This window comes from Doryrhamphus excisus, linkage group LG11 (genome assembly GCF_037039965.1).
Source record: "Doryrhamphus excisus strain RoL-2023G ecotype Guam linkage group LG11, RoL_Dexc_Guam_v1.1, whole genome shotgun sequence".
Classification (NCBI taxonomy): Eukaryota; Metazoa; Chordata; class Actinopteri; order Syngnathiformes; family Syngnathidae; genus Doryrhamphus; species Doryrhamphus excisus.
In genome coordinates this window covers 2,535,047-2,553,890 of record NC_136367.1, presented here as the reverse complement: position 1 = coordinate 2,553,890, position 18,844 = coordinate 2,535,047, and the positions used below count along the sequence as shown (strand labels likewise).

General features: G+C 43.0%; 2 protein-coding genes across 6 annotated transcripts in view; one reads left to right on the top strand and one right to left on the bottom strand.

Annotated features, from left to right (window-relative positions):
* The first annotated feature begins 376 nt into the window (after positions 1–376).
* fzd3a (frizzled class receptor 3a) lies at positions 377–17,040 on the top strand. 2 transcript variants are annotated; one of them, XM_078794484.1, is made up of 9 exons: positions 378–555; positions 1,201–1,588; positions 12,460–12,656; positions 12,742–13,204; positions 13,314–13,613; positions 13,706–13,957; positions 15,102–15,250; positions 16,021–16,278; positions 16,353–17,040. In XM_078794484.1, exons 2-9 carry the CDS (start codon positions 1,388–1,390, stop codon positions 16,606–16,608), a joined length of 2,076 nt encoding a protein of 691 aa, XP_078650610.1. In that variant the 5' UTR covers positions 378–555; positions 1,201–1,387; the 3' UTR covers positions 16,609–17,040. The 2 variants fall into 2 exon arrangements, with proteins under 2 accessions (XP_078650611.1, XP_078650610.1); XM_078794485.1 differs by lacking the exon at positions 16,353–17,040 and having other exon boundaries at positions 377–555; positions 15,902–16,168.
* The window catches only part of cdc42bpab (CDC42 binding protein kinase alpha (DMPK-like) b), a 73,132-nt gene continuing 70,989 nt past the window's right edge, over positions 16,702–18,844 (bottom strand). For all 4 annotated transcript variants that reach the window (XM_058074555.2, XM_058074571.2, XM_058074590.2 and 1 more), the window contains one exon: positions 16,702–18,831. In XM_058074555.2, coding sequence (XP_057930538.2) covers positions 18,700–18,831 — 132 coding nt within the window. In that variant the 3' untranslated portion in view covers positions 16,702–18,699. The remainder of the gene's footprint in view (positions 18,832–18,844) is intronic.

Below are 18,844 nucleotides of genomic sequence, written 5' to 3'. Positions count from 1 at the left end.
CATGAAATTAATTGCCGTAATTTACTTTGTAAATGTAAACTTGACCTCTTGGAAATATTTTCCATTCAAAAATGCTGACAACGTGCCCGCGCTTGGACGGGCGGTAACGCGCAGAAGAAAACCTGCTGTGAAGAAAAGAGACCGTGTCGTGTCAAGTTAAGCGGAAAAACTACCGCAAAAAGGAAGCAACCACCGCACTCTGTCAAAGTAAAGTAAATTACGTTTCAATTTCATGGAGTTTAAATGTTACTTTTTATTTGACTCGGTCTTTTTAACTTGGTTTAATTTTAATATATTGCTGAATCTCAACGCTGTAGAGATTTTCGCAGCTTTTTTTCACGTATAGCACAAATGCTTTTAAAGTCTAGGTCTTTACCGGAAGTTGTGTGTGTCGACAACGTAGCTTGACACCAATGCAGGGACGAGGGAGGACAGGAGGAGAGGAGACAGGGTGCTGCTGCTTGAGGGACACTCGCACATTGTTGCTAAAGTCGAGGAGGAATGGCGAGGACGCCCGGTCGTTGCTTTTGAATTTCCAGCCCCCAAACTCGTCTGGTAAGCTTCCTTTTTAAAACGCCGCCATTTTTTTTGTGTGTGTTACCTGAATATTATTAGGCGCCTGTGCTGAAGGCAACCTCTGGTAAGCGCGTGCTGGTTGCTGGGTTTTAAGTTATAAAGCACCGGCGTGGACATGGCGACTAAAATGACCTGAACTGGAATGAATTAACAGTCATTTTTGTTGGTCTTCCTCACCGTTGCTTCACTTGGTAATTTTGAACGATTTCCATCCCCTGTTGTGAGTCACTAATTGCGGCAAGCTGGACGACGAACTAGTTAGCTTAAACGTTATCAGCTGTGACGTCATCAACGTACGGCGAAATTGTACATTGTAAAAAGTAAATAAACCTTAATATTGACATATTAATATTGGGTATTTGTTTTACTTCACAATTATCAAACGTGTGTATTCGTTTGGAGGAAGTATACATTGATTTTATGGGTGTGTACAGTCAGCATGCTAACATTCTGCAATATATATTACATAAAATGTAGCATACGTAATTATGATGACGTCATATATGATGGAAAATCACCTTAAAATTAACTAAAACGTTAAAATATTGTTAAAATATTTGGACATTTTAACAACATTTGTTAAAAATATTTTGTGTAAACTAATTTTATTTGTTTCTCCCCTAGATTACTAATCATAATTACATCATAATCTATATGATGAGATGACAACCATGGATGCAGCCATCTTAAACCATCGACCGCCCCGTCTGCTGTGATCCAGAGAGAAGAATGGCCAGTTGTTCCTAGCCGTCATCGGAGCTAACCTATTCATTCCCCAACCACTGCTGCTATTACGACAACGCCACGGGCCATGGAGCTGCGGTGGGTGCTCTCCGTGTCCATGTTGACGGTGTGCGTCGCCATCCCCATGGATGCGGCGGCCGGGAGCCACAGCCTGTTCACCTGCGAGCCCATCACCTTGCGGATGTGCCAAGGGTTGCCGTACAATTCCACCTTCATGCCCAATGTGCTCAACCACTACGACCAGCAAACCGCCGCTCTCGCCATGGAGGTATGTCACTGGCACAAAGGTTATGGTCATTTGTCGTGTACACACATCACTGTACGCTTATATTTATAGATTTACACCGCAGCGGCTCAAGAAATTAAAAACATAAAAAAAAATCACAGTCCCCTCAAATTTTAAGTGAACATGCATTAATATTTATATAAAAATATAGCACGTAAAGACTTGTTGTGGAAATTAATATTTTTTGTGTTATCCTTCCAACAGACAGACTTTATAAAGACAAAAAAAATTAAAATATATATATATATATATATATATTTTTAAGTATTTAAAAAAATATTTTGTATTTATTCTGACCAAAATTTGACACATTTTTTGACAAATTTTAACGAGGCCAGTCACTACATTAACATATTATATTATATAATTTATATTTTAATATATTCACTTATGTCGCAGATGGTTTTTTAGGGCACTGAAATTGCTTTGTCGGTCGGAAAACGCGCAAACCAGCTTTTAGCAACAAGCACAAAATCTACCAAATTGAATAATCATGTTATTATTATGGAAAAATTACATGATTTTACATTTGAATATAAATAGATTCATTACAGAAACTGTGTATGCCATTTGAATAGCTGTACGCTATTAACCTGTAAGCCTTTAGAGGTGTCCAAAGTGCAGCCCGGGGGCATTTTCGTCACCCTTATTTCTACAATCAATTTTTGTCACCTAGTATAAACACAAAAGCTAATATGTGGCTGTTTTGTTTAGATAGCTTAGCATATAATTGACCTACATTGGATTACGTTTAGCATCTTTAATATACAAAATGTATAAAAAGTGCATAGTAGGCTTGTTTGCAATGCCTTAAGAGATACGTGAAGTATTGTCTATAGTAGTGGGACAGCATAGCCTTGTTATGGTGTCAACATTTCCAATAAAACTGCTGTTGTTATTAGATTCAGCTCCAGAACCCTCCCCTTTTTCTCTTCGATTACCATTGTTCATTTTTGAAACGATCCCTAGATATGCCTTATTAAAAATATTTAAAGTATAACGTGTGTATGTAAACACCGCTAGTGATCATGTAATGGTGGCGCCACGGTGTAGCTAGTCACGGCACACAAACACGGTGGATTTGAGGATGCCGAAAGTGCGAAATCTCAGTGACGCATGTAAAAATTTAACCTGTACTATATAATATACACATAGGAAAATTGACATTTTTTGGAGGGAAAAACATACATTTGCGTTAATGTTGAATTGCAAATGTGGATCCAATGGCAATGGTTTAACTTCATTTGAACATGCATCAGATTACAATTGAACGCATCACATAATCAGTTCCCAGTTCCACATGTCCAAAAGGAGTAGGAAGAAGCAAAACTTATTAAATCCTACCCCTCCATCTGGTACTTTTACAATCAGTAACTGTTACATTTGTTCACTTCCTGCTTTCCTAATATTTTTTTTTCTTTTTTTTTTATTTTTGTCACGTACCGAAGTATGAGGTGATATGACCATACAATGACATAATGGTTACCATAGTAACTGTCAATATAGTGACATGTATAGCACATCATAACTGGTTCAAGACTCATGATGTGCTATACATATGTCCATATTGATATATGCGATTTTGTCTTTTTATTGAATAACTTAGTGCACCACAAGTAAGACGTACCCGAGCAATGTTTTTTTTTTAATCATTATTGTGGATCCAAATTCCAGTTTTTGTTGTTTCCTCTTTGTCGTTGGCTATTTATTTGTCATCACAGAGTAAAAATGGCGGCACGTCTCTCCTTAGCCGTGCATCTTGTCAGGTCAAGAAGTGATGTTTGTGGAGTCATTTATGTTCCATCAAGCGCTTTAGTGCTGCTCCACCTCCTGCCCCACGGACATCACCACCCCAGATACTGTGGCTAGGTGCTTTATGTATTGTTTTAGGATGTAATATCAAAGCCATAGCCTACTTTCTCCTGGCTCCTCCACCTTCAGGGCTTTGGGAGTGTATTACCAAAACATTAGGAAGAAAATTAATTTTTAAAATGTAGTCCCCCGGGGGTGGGGGCGAGAAAAAGAGTGCATTATTAAACGTTCGAGACGTGTCATCCTAAAATAGTATTTTGACGCATTCTACATGACAAGCGTCATACGCAATGTTTGTTTCCATCAACGGATTAAAAGCTTCAATGCATGAATTATCGTTTGCTTCCATCCTGTACATAATCTGTACATTTCACAGCCGCACGTACGCGCAATCAAGGAGCAGATGCATTCGCTCATTAAATAAATCCTGTCTTATGTACCGACTGATCCCGCTTTAAGCTCCGTCTATTGAGCAATTACTGATTACCGTGACCCAAAACATTACACAGCTCTGTTGTAGCTATTACGTTTATCTATGTGGTCACCCTTTGACCCCTCTCCCCCCTCCCCTGAACACATCACAGCGGTGGAGTATAAGGTTAGCGCTCCGCCGGCCATCTGCACCCCTCGCGGGAAAAAAAAAAAACTCGAGTTATGTAACCTCTTAGCTTGCTTTGCGTGGCTCCCGGCAGCATGCAACATCACCCGTATCGTATTCGGGCTCGCCGCATGGGAAACGGTGATAATCTGCACACATTTCCCGTCACCTTTTGACAAAAAAAATTGATTTTCTGATCATTTTTATTGCCGCCTTGTAAAGTAAAAGCGTGTTGTTGATTCAAGCCCCGGGATCGCAGTGTGTGTGGCAACACGACAAACACACAGCGAGAGCACGTCTGCTTTTGACGGTGTTCACTTTGATTGGTCATGCATCCACAATTAAGTCTCTTTTAGCGGCCAGAAATGCCGGTTCCTCTCCGGAAAACCAAAACGGGTTCCAAATCCTGTTGCCCTGTTTTTGGCTCTTGTTTGGTGGCTAACTGGCCCCGAGATCCAGGTCATGGGAGAATTCAAAGCCTTTAAGATGTCGAGGGCAGCCAAATGAGAATTGACGGATGATTATAAAGGGAATTAGCTTCCTTGAATGGCCGTGATAATGATGATGAATGCCGGGCACCGTGGAGAAACTGGGACTTGGACGCGAACCAGCGGCTGTCGTTCATGCACTTTTTTTGTGTAAAACTCTTAAGTATTGTGTTGCGGGTCCATTTCATGGCTTCTACTTTTTGTGTATCCTATTCACAGGGGGGTTCCTTTTACCAACTTCTGTTTCTTTTTAAATTACTATATTTCAACATCGCTCCGGAGTATAAGTCGCACAAGGCCAAAAATGCATCATTTGTCGCATTTTTTGTGGGTAATTTTTTTTTTTTTTACTAACTACTTGAGTTATCGTAGAAGTGATTACTATTAAAGTACCGTATTTTCTGGACTATAAATCGCTCCGGAGTATATGTCGCACAAAACTGCATAATTAGATAGAAAAAAAACATAAATAAGTCGCACTGTAGCGTAAATTGCATTATTTATAGGTAATTTATTTGACAAAGTACTTGAGTTCTCATGGAAGTGATTACTATTAAAGAAGTACATAAGTCGCACTGTAGTATAAGTCAAATTTTCTGTGGGTAATTTATTTTACAAACTACTTGAGTCGTCGCGGAAGTGATTACTATTAAAGTACCGTATTTTCTGGGCTATAAATCGCTCCAGAGTATAAGTCGCACAAGGCCAAAAATGCATCATTAGGTAGAAAAAAAACATACATAAGTCGCACTGTAGTATAAGTTGCATTTTTTTATGGGTAATTTATTTTACAAACTACTTGAGTTGTAGCGGAAGTGATTACTATTAAAGTACCGTATTTTCTTGGCTACAAATCGCTTCGGAGTATAAGTCGCACAAGGCCAAAAATGCATCATTAGGTAGAAACAAAACATACATAAGTCGCATTTTTGTGGGTAATTTATTTTACAAACTACTTGACCAAAACATTCATTATGTCCTCTTGGAAGGCAAGTTTTAACAATAAAAGAACACGCTGAATAGGTGTAAGATATGCTAACACAATGGTTATTCAGCTAAGTAAGATATGCTAACACAATGGTTATTCAGCTAAGTAAGATATGCTAACACAATGGTTATTCAGCTAAGTAAGATATGCTAACACAATGGTTATTCAGCTAAGTAAGATATGCTAACACAATGGTTATTCAGCTAAGTAAGATATGCTAACACAATGGTTATTCAGCTAAGTAAGATATGCTAACACAATGGTTATTCAGCTAAGTAAGATATGCTAACACAATGGTTATTCAGCTACACAAAAAATAAACATGAACAGAAAAGGTGTCCAATGTTTATGTAACATAAAGTTTTTACATTTATAAGTCGCTCTGGAGTTTAAGTCGCAGGAACAGCCAACCTATGAAAAAAAGTGCGACTTATAGTCCGGAAAATACGCTAATAATACAGAAGTTGGACCGAAATCGGATGTCAACATCAAGCAGTTTGTCAAAAATAGGCACATTTTGGGTAATTTATTCGTTACTCGTGTATACTAATAAGTAGTATCAACACAGCAGATGTACTCTGCATTTTTACACAAATAGTTAAGACTTTGTGGTTTAAGATTCTTTTCGGCGTAGCCCTGTCATCGGTGACCGCCGAATGACCTCGCAGCTGAAGTGGGGCAGCGGCCTCAGGGCTGGGAATCCGCTATTTCTGGGCCACAATGATACTGTGCCATCGCGTCCCAAGATAAGTGGGACCGTGGCGGATTTGACTGGCATTTACAAAAAGAAAGTGGGTAAACTCCCTCCTTTTGGAGATGAATGAATGTAGACCAGCGTGCCTTCATCACGGCAAATCAGTGAACTGTCCTGGACATCCAGAACAGATGGTCTTACTGTACGCTAGGTTCCCAGCTCCGTATGATATATTCTGCTTGTTGTTTTGACTTCATGTTGGCCCACTGCGAAAGGCATCGCAAACAAGCCTAATTCTCCATACCTGGTTGCCAGGTAACAGAACATCCTTGTTTGTCTGAAATGATTATTATTATTTTTTATTATTTTTTATTATTTTTTATTATTTTTTATTATTTATATTATTTATTATAGATCTATATTTAGGACCCAAAACATAGATTTGCGATTTTGGATTCACAGGAGAATTGGGTTGAATTTGATCATTATTTTTTATGAAAGGACTAATTTGACACTGAACATTATCCACATTTTTAGCTATTACTGTTATTTTTTTATATGTATGATATATTCTGCATGTTGTTTTGACTTCATGTTGGCCCACTGCGAAAGGCATCGCAAACAAGCCTAATTCTCCATACCTGGTTGTCAGGTATGTCTGAAATTATTATTATTATTATTTTATTTTATTTTTTATCATTTTAATTATTATTATTATTATTATTTTGGACCCAAAATATAGATTTGCGATTTTGGATTCACAGAAGAATTGGGTTGAATTTGATCATTATTTTTTATGAAAGGACTAATTTGACACTGAACATTATCCAAATTTTTAGCTATTACTGTTATTTTTTTATATGCTCTGATTTTATCTACTGTTTCCGTATACTGTATTAGTCGGTACTCCCACGCTAAGCTGTGGGAACTGCATCGGGAAGGCATAAAATTGAGCCAAACAAATCATGCAAGTTGCAATGACGTGGGGGGGGGGGGGGGGCATCTTCATATTCATACATTGCGATTACGTCTATTTTAAATAAAAAAATAAATTCTCAACTCACTGTCTTTATCAAAATGCTAGCATTCTCAACTTCCCTTGGCCCCGTGGCGGGTTATGTAGCAGTTTAGCGGTTGCACTCAATAATGCACTGAAGGTGCTTTTTTTTTGTGCGCTTAATGGCACAAAATGACAAGTCAAACAGACTTTATTTTGCACATATATACAAGGACTTGGTTTATTACGCGCAATATTGTCCCGAAAACCGGGGCAAAAATTGAGTGAAAACTTGCACCTGAAACCAAATCATGTAAAAAGCGGGGCCTTCGGAAACTATATATTAGTATTTATCACCTACTATGATCCACGCCAACACAAATCATTTTTTCCGAAGCCTGTACTGTTGGTACTTGCGTGTCGTGGATACCGTGTCTCATCACAAAGACTATAATAACCGCTCTTGTTTTTAATGCATTCAAAGCCATGTTATGGTCCTTTTTCACAGCTAAGTCGGCCTCTTGTCTCAGGTGTACGGCACATCCACCCAAACTCTTATCATGTTACAAATATTGAGAATAACCTGGCTACCCCACCCATGCTGCGTCAAATAGCCACGACGTGACTTTGTGCAAAAAAAAAAACAAAAACAAAACGCTGATGCGCCTGACTAGCAAAGACACGCACACGTATAAAGAAACACAACATGGTCTGCTAAATCCTAGCCGGCGTGACCCAGGCTTTTAAAGACCCTCTTGTTTTATGTAATGTCCGACAGCGTGTTTATTGGCTGCCGACTGAATGAGAAGCTCATCTAGGGAGCGTAGCGCCGCTTTCACAACACCGACCTTATACACACTCTCAAGGACGCAAAGGGGTTTCTTAGCGTTGAATGACACGGCTGACTCGGTGGACCCATCCCTTCGCTCTCTCAACCCCCCCCACACCCCATCTCTTTTGTCCTTCCCCCTCCCCCTGTGCAGGGCTCACCCGTTGCCCAGGAAACTGTCCCAATTGTGCTATTAACAAAGGGAGCGGAGGCTTTCTTGCCTCCTGGGAGGTGGTCCCCTCCGCCCCGCACCCTGACCTCCTCGAACCCTGGTCTCCTCCCTCTTCCCCCTCCAGTGATGCATCATTCGTTACCATGGCGCTAAGGTTAGAAATTAGCGGAATTGGAATGGCAGCGTTAGACAGAAAAGGGAAAACTGACTGGATTTTTTTTTTATTAAAAAATCAAATCAACGCAGACCAGTCGGCCATGATGGACGACTGACAGCAAATCATCCAATCACAGCGGTTTAGCTGCCGCCTTCATTAAAAACTAATTGCTCTAGCATTTACAAAGACATATATGCTAGCATACATTTGAATGCGCGTGTAATGGGGTCAGGCGGTATTAATAATTGATTGCACCCCAGTCCTAATCTTTATTCAGATATGCTGTATAATCGGCGAACCGCTTAGGGGTGAATCTAAGGTCAAGGCTGGGTTTAACACTTCTAGACATGGTTTTTGGTCCCGCCACAATAAAAGTGGGACAAAAGCGGTTATAGATATAACGGTTTTAAATTGCTAATCAAAATTGTAATCTTTACTACAGTCTGGTTTCCGTCAGTGCTGTCCGTCCATCTGTGTGCGGGATTATGCAAGAAAGGGCTGATTGTCTAGAATTTAGGTGGGGGGGGAAGGGGGGTCGCCTTGGAGGAGTGTCGCACGCTGGTTTGCTTCGTATATTTTTAGATTTTTAAAAATCAATTTGGTCTATATGGTCTTACAGCATCACATTTGTTTTTAAACTAACCCAAATCTCTAAATATTAAATATTTAAAAAAATATTCATTAATAAATTCTCTGCTCTATAATAATAATAATCTATTATGATTATCATTAGTGAATATTAATACAATGCTTTAAACAAGGATTTTTTTTGTATTTTTTTACCAAACCAAAATGTCAATTAGTTATAATTAATATTTATTTTAGAAATATTAAAAAAATGCTTCAAACCAACCAAATCTCAATTATTATTATTTATATAATAATATATATAATATAATATTTTATTTACAATTTAAAACCCTCAGTTTTCCATTAGTAATACAGAACATGAAAATGGACAGCCTCATTATCTTTATTTATTTATAAAATGTAATAAAAAAATATTATTACATTAATACATTAATATATAAAAAACAATTAATACAATTTATTTATAAAATATAATTACTAAAATAATCTAATCATTAAAAATTAGATAAGCGATCACTCGGGTGTTTTTGACATGGTAATGATCATGTGTGTAAAGTTCCTCATATGATTAGGATTACATTCATAAAATGTTATGATAAATTCTGCCTCGGGTTCAAAAATCCAAACCGGACAGTTATGAATATTTCATAAGGTCTGAGCGATGTTGAAAATGACATGCTCCTGGAACCAGGCATCACCTGTGCAAGCTTACACGCTCATTGCGGCGTACATGGGCTCATAATTGGACCAGTGGTTGGCCAGCTGTGCTCGATGTACCCATTAACGTTCAATCCCCCACGGAGAAGCATCCTCTGTCTCCGTGGGGCCCGGATGTGTTGGTGGTACAGGACTTGTGCGGCCCATATGTCCCGTCCACTGCAGCCCGCCTCATGTTGACGCTCGTAAAATGGCTGTCCTGGTAGTGAGGAGGTGGAGGAGGGGAGCCATAGAAAAAGGCAAAGGGGAGGCATGAATGGGGTGGAGGTTTAAAAATAGACACGTTATTTTCTACAAAGTATATCAGTACCCAGCAGCAAAATGAAGATGCACACCATGTTTTTATCATCCTTGAATGGTTAGCCATGCTAACCGTCAGGCATGACGCTAATGGGAAATAACAACCATACAATGGCACCTTTTTTCCCAGAAGTCTCAGTGTGGATTACATCCACTACACACTTGCTTTTGTGTTTTGCTAACAACGACGTACTAACTCATATTGTGTGGAAATATGGGCTAATAACTATGAAAGTAATCTTCACTCGCTAAATGTACTGCAAAAAAGGCCAGTAAGGATAATTCATAATGCCGCCTACAGAGAACATACTAACTCCTTATTTCTAAAATCACAAATACTTAATCAAAAAGCTAAAATAATACATAAGGCTAAAAATAACCAATTAGCTAAAAATGTCATCCAATACTTCTCTACAAGAGAGGAGAAATATGATCTCAGGGAAGAAGTACATTTGAAACACTTCTATGCTAGGACTACGTTATGCTAGCCATAGCATTTCAGTATGTGGAACCAAACTATGAAGAGTACTACCGTTTTAGTTTGCATCCCAAGTCCTGACTGGTCCAGTCATACGTCTTTTGGTCGTTTTGTTGTACGAATCGGCGATTTGCTGCGTCGGGGGGCCAAGCCTTAAAAGCCTTTTATAATCCTTTGCCATGCCGTGAGTCTATTTAGGAAACGTCATTAGGACAGAAATGCGCTGACGTCACCGCAATGCTGCAGACAGACTGACTATTTTTAATGTCGCGTATGGTGGCCTGGTTGCGGTCAAAGTGTGCAGGTTGTATTTTGTTTACATTTTTCACATAGTGTAACCAAATGTGTGTAAGAGTTGTTTTTTTTTTTTTTAAAAAAGCTATTGTGGCTCATTTGACTATAAGAGAAGTAAACGTTGAACTTTCTATAAGAAAAGATCTGATAAAACATTCCACTGTTCTCAAATATCTTACTTTTTATTTTTCTACACAAAATAAGATGAAAAATAAATAAACAAATCAAGAATAAAGAAAATCAATCAATCAGTAATAAATAAATAAATATAATAATAACAATAAAACGGCAAATAATAAAAACTTAAGAAACCACATATAGTTGGTGGGTAGACAAATTATTTTTTTCAGATTTAAATTATTTATTAGAACCCTGTAGACATGACAAAACACTATAGTCACATTTATACTCTTTTTATTTACAACATATTGCGCAACTGCAGTGTCTTGAGACACATGCTAACTCGCAAACTAGAGAGCTAGCGACCTATACGGTAGCCTTCAAGTTATTTCCTTTCAACTTAAATAGCCAAAAACTTACCACTTCCACACGGATAGGGAGGATAACTATTAACAGTTATTTAACCTTTAACATGAACATTAATTAAAACGTAATAATTTTTTTCTGGGTACATGATACCATACAGCGTCCATATCAAACTTGCGCGGGCCGCACTAACATTAAACTTTCATATCAAGGCGGGGGGCCTCAAACTAGTGTCCTGCGGGCCACATTTGGCCCACGGGCCGCGTGTATGAGACCCCTGACCTAAACGGTAGCCTTCAAGTTATTTCCTTTCAACTTAAATAGCCAAAAACTTACCACTTCCACACGGATAGGGAGGATAACTATTAACAGTTATTTAACCTTTAACATGAACATTAATCAAACGTAATAATTTTTTCTGGGTACATGATACCATACAGCATCCATATCAAACTTAACATTAAACTTTCATATCAAGGCGGGGGCCTCAAACTAGTGTCCGGCGGGCCAAGCCGCATGTTTGAGACCCCTGGTCTATATCATAGGCTGTCTATGATAAATGCCTAAAAATATCCATATCATACTTTTTCAATAGCGATACAGTATCGCGGAACAAAGTATCGCGATACACCCCTACTTCATGCCCCTCCCCCCTTCTAACAAACACACAAATAAATTGCCCCCCCCTGCCTTCCTCACTCCTCCCCCTTTCTCACTGCCAGTGTCTTTCATATATGCTAGCTTTCAGGCTTTACATTTTGGGGGTGGCACGCCTGATTTGTATATGTTGTATTGTGTATTTGGATTTTCACACACACGCACTGTGTACTATTTCTTGGCTCACTGTGTGTGTGTGTGTGTGACGTTGCTAATTTAGCCGGTGGCGTGTTATGATGTAAATAAAGTACTGTACTTCCGTGGCTCGTGTGTACAGAGTGTCAGTCAGTCACAGCGTGGTCCTCCTGGCTACACAAAGGCCCTGTCAGCAGCAACATTTAGTGTGTGTGTGTGTGTGTGTGTGTGTTGGGGGATGTTGAGCTTGCGCCGCTCCCCCTCTGGAGTTGGGAGGCAAGGAAAAAGGGGGTGGGGTGGGGGGGGGGGATTATTAGGGACGGGGGGGCCAGTGTTGTTTTTACACTCATCAACTACAACTGTCAGACGACATGCTCCGTTGCTCCCTTTGTGCCTCGCTTTGGCCCACATTTCAGAGCCGCCGTCGACACTCACTGTCACTTCCTGTCTCCTCCCGCAGCCGTTCCATCCCATGGTCAACCTGCAGTGCTCCCCCGAGCTCCGGATGTTTCTGTGCGCCATGTACGCGCCGGTGTGCACCGAGTACGGCCGCATGACCCTGCCCTGCCGCCGCCTGTGTCTGCAGGCCAAGAGCGACTGCTACAAGCTCATGGACATGTTTGGCGTCAGCTGGCCCGAGGAGATGGACTGCAACAGGTTGGTGGCCGGAGAGGGCGCACCTGAAGCGCACACCGAGTAGAGCGGAAGCAAGAAGTAAAGCTAGCGTGTCTTCTTCTTCCAGGTTTCCAGACTGCGACGACCCCTACCCACGTTCAGTAGACCTCCTCTCCAGCGTGGACGCCACCGAGCCACCCATCCCCGTCCAGCGGGACTACGGCTTCTGGTGCCCCCGCGAGCTGAAAATCGACCCGGAGCTGGGCTACACCTTCATGGGGGTCCGCGACTGCTCGCCCCCGTGCCCCAACATGTACTTCACGCGCGAGGAGCTGACCTTCGCCCGCTACTTCATCGGCGTGGTGTCCATCGTATGCCTCTCCGCCACCCTCTTCACCTTCCTCACCTTCCTCATCGACGTGTCGCGCTTCCGCTACCCGGAGAGGCCCATCATCTTCTACGCCGTGTGCTACATGATGGTGTCCCTCATGTTCTTCCTGGGCTTCCTGCTGGAGGACAGGGTGTCCTGTAACGCCGCCATCCCCGGCCGCTTCCGAGCGTCCACTGTGACTCAGGGGTCCCATAATAAGGTGACGATGCTATTTACACTCAAGCTACGGACGTTTATTTACATTTATTAAAAAGAAAAGAATTATGAAATATAAAATGGTGCGTTCATGTGCCTTCGTCTTCCGTCAGGCGTGCACGCTTCTCTTCATGGTGCTGTACTTCTTCACCATGGCGGGCAGCGTCTGGTGGGTCATCCTCACCATCACCTGGTTCCTGGCCGCCGTGCCCAAGTGGGGCAGCGAGGCCATCGAGAAGAAGGCCCTCCTCTTCCACGCCTGCGCCTGGGGCATCCCCGGCGTCCTCACCGTCAGCCTCCTCGCCATGAACAAGATTGAGGGCGACAGCGTGAGCGGCGTTTGCTTCGTGGGTCTTTACAACCTGGCGGCCCTGCGCTGGTTCCTGCTGGCGCCACTGGGCGTGGACGTGGTGGTGAGGACGCCCCCCGGCAGTGATGTGCTCGTCTTAACGCCGTTCCGTGCCGCCACTCACAAGGGGGGGGGGGCTTGGTCTTGGTGTGTCAGGTGGGCGTGGTGCTGCTGCTGGCGGGAATCGCGGCCCTCAACCGCGTCCGCATGGAGATCCCCCTGGAGAAGGAGAACCAGGAGAAGCTGGTGAAGTTCATGATCCGCATCGGCGTGTTCTCCGTCCTCTACCTGGTGCCCCTGCTCACCGTCCTGGCCTGCTACCTCTACGAGAGCAGCCACCGCGCCGTCTGGGAGACCACCTGGGTGCAGGAGCGGTGTCGCCACTACCACATCCCGTGTCCCTACCAGGTAACGCCGCAGCGCCGCCCCAGCCAAGATCACATGATCAACCATACTCAGTGCTGATGTTAATCTCGCGTGTAATCTGGGAATTTTTGTAAAAGAGCAGCACCGTAATCCACTGTGTGTGCGTGTGTGTGTGTACTAGCAGAGGTCGACGGGTTTAACCCGGCCCACATCAGTACAGCTGCATCCAATCCCCCCCCCCCCCCCCCCCCCTTCATCATCCACATGAAATCAGACACACAAAGTCAATAGCAGAGACTCCTGGTGTAGTTCTATATTTATCTTTTAGATAAAAGCCTGCCTTCAGGCTGGGACCACGACTGGCCTATCATCTTCCTGGTGATGCTTGACCCTTCTCACACACACACACACACACACACACACACACACACACACTGTATGATGTCATAGCCTTCTAACAGGAACATGATGTTGCTACTGCATCAACAATTGCCATTCATTCTTACTGTAATCATAATGGTAATGGTTTTATTTCATTTGTACATGCATTCAGATTACAATTGAATGCATCACATAATCAGTTCACAGTTCCACATGTCCAAAAGGAGTAGGAAGAAGCAAAGCTTATTAAATCTTACCCCTCCATCTGGTACTTTTATAATCAGTAACTGTTACATTTGTTCACTTCCTGCTTTCATAATATAGTTTAAAAAAAATTGTAAATTTTTTCGTTATTTTTAATTTTTTTGTCACGTAGCGAAGTACCAATCCATCCCATAGTTTGATTCCACATACTGAAATGCTATGGCTAGCATAACGTAGTCCTAGCATAGAAGTGTTTCAAATGTACTTCTTCCCTGAGATCATATTTCTCCTCTCTTGTAGAGAAGTATTGAATGACATTTTTAGCTAATTGGTTATTTTTAGCCTTATGTATTATTTTTAGCTGTTTGAAGATGAACTATATCAGCAAGTTGAAGTATTTGTGATTTTAGAAATAAGGAGTTAGTATGTTCTCTGTAGGCGGCCTTATGAATTATCCTTACTGGCCTTTTTTTGCAGTAATCATTATGAAACAAATATTACACAAACTAAAAATAACCTTTCAGTCGCTTTTGACACTTTCCGTGATTAATTAATTAATTTCAATGGCATCATTTTGACTCGGCTTTGTGTGACCCCGCAGGTGGAGCGCAGCAGTCGCCCCGACTTGGCGCTCTTCCTGATCAAGTACATGATGATGCTGATCGTGGGAATCCCGTCCGTCTTCTGGGTGGGCAGCAAGAAGACGTGCTTCGAGTGGGCCAGCTTCTTCCACGGGAAAAGCCGCAAAGGGTACGTACATAAACGCTTCCCTCTTATCGTGTATCGCTCTGTGTGGCCAAAGATGGCGGGCGCGCTACATGTCGATGCGGAGGCGGGATCGCCGTGACGCACGTAGGATCGTAATTATAGTATATTTTATTTTATACGCTTGGTGTACCGCAGTTCTTAGCCAAATATTAGGACCATTTATAAGATGCGTTATTTGACACTCCAAATATTTTAGCGCCGACAAAGACGCCATTTTTTTTTTTGAGACCAATATCGTATCGTAGATTGATTAAGTGGAACCCACTTCAAGGCTTTGTCCATGTGGACCAGAAAGATGTCAAGACTCAAGACCAAGTCAAGCCAGGACCTTTTGGAAAAAGAACACCACACAAGAGTAAAATATGGTGGCGGTAGTATGACGGCCGGGGCTGTTTTGCCGCTTCAGGACCCGGAAGACTTTCCGTGGAACCATGAATGATGCTGGATGGATCAGATCCGGATTAGTCCATAGTCAACGGCTCCGTACAAATGTGACCGCTTATGTCGACGGAAGCCAAGGGCTCATTTCTGTGACGTCCACGTCGGCCATGTTGACATTTTGACGGTGAAAAGATTTTGAAAAGTTCAGTGGTAAAAACGAGTCCCTCTCCGCCCCCCCCCTCCATTTTCAAGAGCGTTAAACCCGTCTCCCATCAACTCCTCCACTCACTCCTCCGTCTACTGCCGCCCCTCCCCTCCTGTCCCCTTCCCCCCGTCCCCGTGTCCCTCCCTGCCTCCGTCCTCGTCTTCAGCGGGATGGTGAAGGAGAGCCGGCAGATCCTGCAGGAGCCCGACTTTGCCCAGCTGCTCCTGAGGGACCCCCACACGCCCATCGTGAGGAAGTCGCGGGGCACGTCCACGCAGGGCACGTCCACCCACGCCTCCTCCACCCACCTGGCCATGCTGGACGAGCCGCCCAGCGGCAGCACCAGCCGGGCCGGCTCGGTCCGCAGCGGGCGCTCCAAGATGAGCAGCTACCACGGCAGCCTGCACCGCTCCCGGGACGGCAGGTGAGTTGACGACCTTTGTGCGACCTCGCCATCACGAGCAGACCCTGACGCTTTCCGTCTTCTCGCCTCTCAAGATACACGGCCTCCAGCTTCCGAGCCGCCGAGGACCACCCCGCCCCCTACGGGAGCATGCCTCACCTCGACGACCCGTCCCAGTCCAGGCACTGCAGCACCAACCGCCTGGACGGCCTATCCCGCCACGGCTCCGCCCAGAGACTGGAGAGCCAATCGCGGCACAGCAGCGTCAGGGACCTAAGCGCCGCCCCGCAAACCGTGCTGGGCGCGCCCGGAAACGGGATCCACAGGGTTTTGGAGGAGGACACGGCCTGACCGCCATGTGTGGATCCATGCCTTAAAACCTTCAGGAGTTTTTGGCGTCAGACTCGTACTTTTTGGGAATGTTTTTTTTTTCTTTGTCGCTCCTTTCCAGCCGATGATGTCTCCATCTTTCACGGATCCACGGACTAGTTTTGCCTTTTTGTGTGGAACAGCAGGATGGACCCAAATCCCTCCTTTCAGAACATTTTCACGCTTGAATGTTCGAGCGAAAGAATTCTCCCGAATATTGGAGAGGAACAAATCGGGGGAATTAGGAATAAAGGGCTGAAAAAGGGGAATAGCTGAATCCAAAACTGCCTTACAGCTTCAACAATAGTCCAATTCTAAATAGTCTTTGCTTGTTTAAAAAATATGTCAAAAAGTTTTGGTGCGCAAATTTTGTATTATTTTTTTTTTTTGTTAAATAAATGACACACGCAAGCATCCGTTGGTAACAGCCCTCCGCTTTATTGAAATACATCGGAGTCGGGTAAATATGAGTGGTCCGCATCGGCGTGGCAGCCGCTTTCCATACATTTTTCTTTTGACCTTTAGACCTTAAATATTTTTTTTGTGCAAAAACAATCTACATCACCTGTAGTGGGTTATCCTCGGTAAAACACCCAAACCGTTCAAAGGAGAAAGGAAAAAAAAAAAACAAAAAACAAACCAAAAACAAAAAAACCCCAAATGATTACATCTAGAACATGCAAAACTGTACAAATTATTACAAAGCAAACCTAGAAAACGCCAAAGTGTTATGATATGAAAGCAAAAAAATAATAGAGAAGGAATCGGGAGATAAGAACTCACTGAAATGCAAAGGCAATTTGTTTTGTTGAATTTTCTGCCATGAAGGGGGGGGGGGTGGCGTTGGGGGGGGGGGGGGGGGTCGTACTGCTAACCGTCCTTTCAATGAGCGAATACATTCCACACGTCAAAGCTAAATTTGAAAGTCTGCTTATTTGCTGATTTTTCATAAAAAAAAAAAAAAAAAACGGAATTAGTATTCTCAGTAACACAATACTACATTGTGTACTGTAGTAGTGTAGTACTGCGGTAGTGTTTTAAGGACAAAAAAAAACCACGATAAACTGGGTTTCTTTTGTTACTGTGCAGGGCTACGAAAAATTACCAATTAAAGAAACCTTAGTGTTGACATTCTTTTTTTTTTTTTTTTAAACGAGCAGATCATCCTAACTTTCCAACATCTTTGACAGAAGCAGGAACGTCTTGTTTGCCAAACATGATCGCAGCGTAAAAAAAACATCACCTCGGTGCGTGTCCCAAATGTGAACCATACAGGAAGTAACGGGGTGGGGGGTGGGGGGCGGGGGGTGGAAAGTGTCAAAAGTAAAAAAAAAAAAAAAAAAAAAAAAAAAAAATCTAAAATCAATCATAAAAATAATTAAAAAAAGGTTTCCAAAATGGCTTCCACGTGAATAAAACCCCGACTGAGTGAACAAATAAAGTAAAATCCAAAGTAGTCTGTCTTCCCCCGTGTAGTTCTCTATAGTATTTCCTTATCATATATTACTCTACGTATATACATTATTGTGGTCTACGCTAGAAAAGGAGCGCTGCGATGACGTCGCTTCCACTGAGACCAATGAGGATGATGATGATGATGTTCCTGTTAGCAAAAGTGTGACACTTTGTTTAAGAGGGGGGGGGGACCGGGGGTGGGGTTGGGGAGGAGCTCTTTAAGCACCACCCGTCTGCTGCGGGCCACCAAGCAAACCTAACGTTCCTCGTCTACGATAAATAAATTAAAATATTGTCCCCTAAAACCCGAAAGGCTCCTATGTACAAGTACAAATCTTTTTTTTTTTTTAAGCTTTTCTTTGCATTTGAATGAGGGGGCTGGGGTAGGTGGGTGGTTTGGGGGGGGGGGGGGGGCGGGGGCGTTCAACACATAGAAGACAGTCTCTCATGTGGTTCCGCCCTGAGTCCCGTACACACGAGCAGACATGTCAAGGTGAATATAAGAGTGGGGGGGTCGGGGTGGGGGGGGCAGGTGGGGTGCAGTTCTTTGGGCAAGGGGGCTAGGGGGGGCATTTTGGAGACGGAAGAAGAAGCGTACTGGTGGTCTTGTGTGTGTGCTCATGTGTCCCAGGCCATGCGGTCCGTGCTCTCCAAGGACAAGGACTTGGTCTTGTGGGGGGAGGCGGGGCTGGGGGGGCTGCTGAAGGTGGAGCTGTTGGAGGCCGTGGAGTGCCGGGGGGAGTCCGAGTCCTGAAAGAAAAGA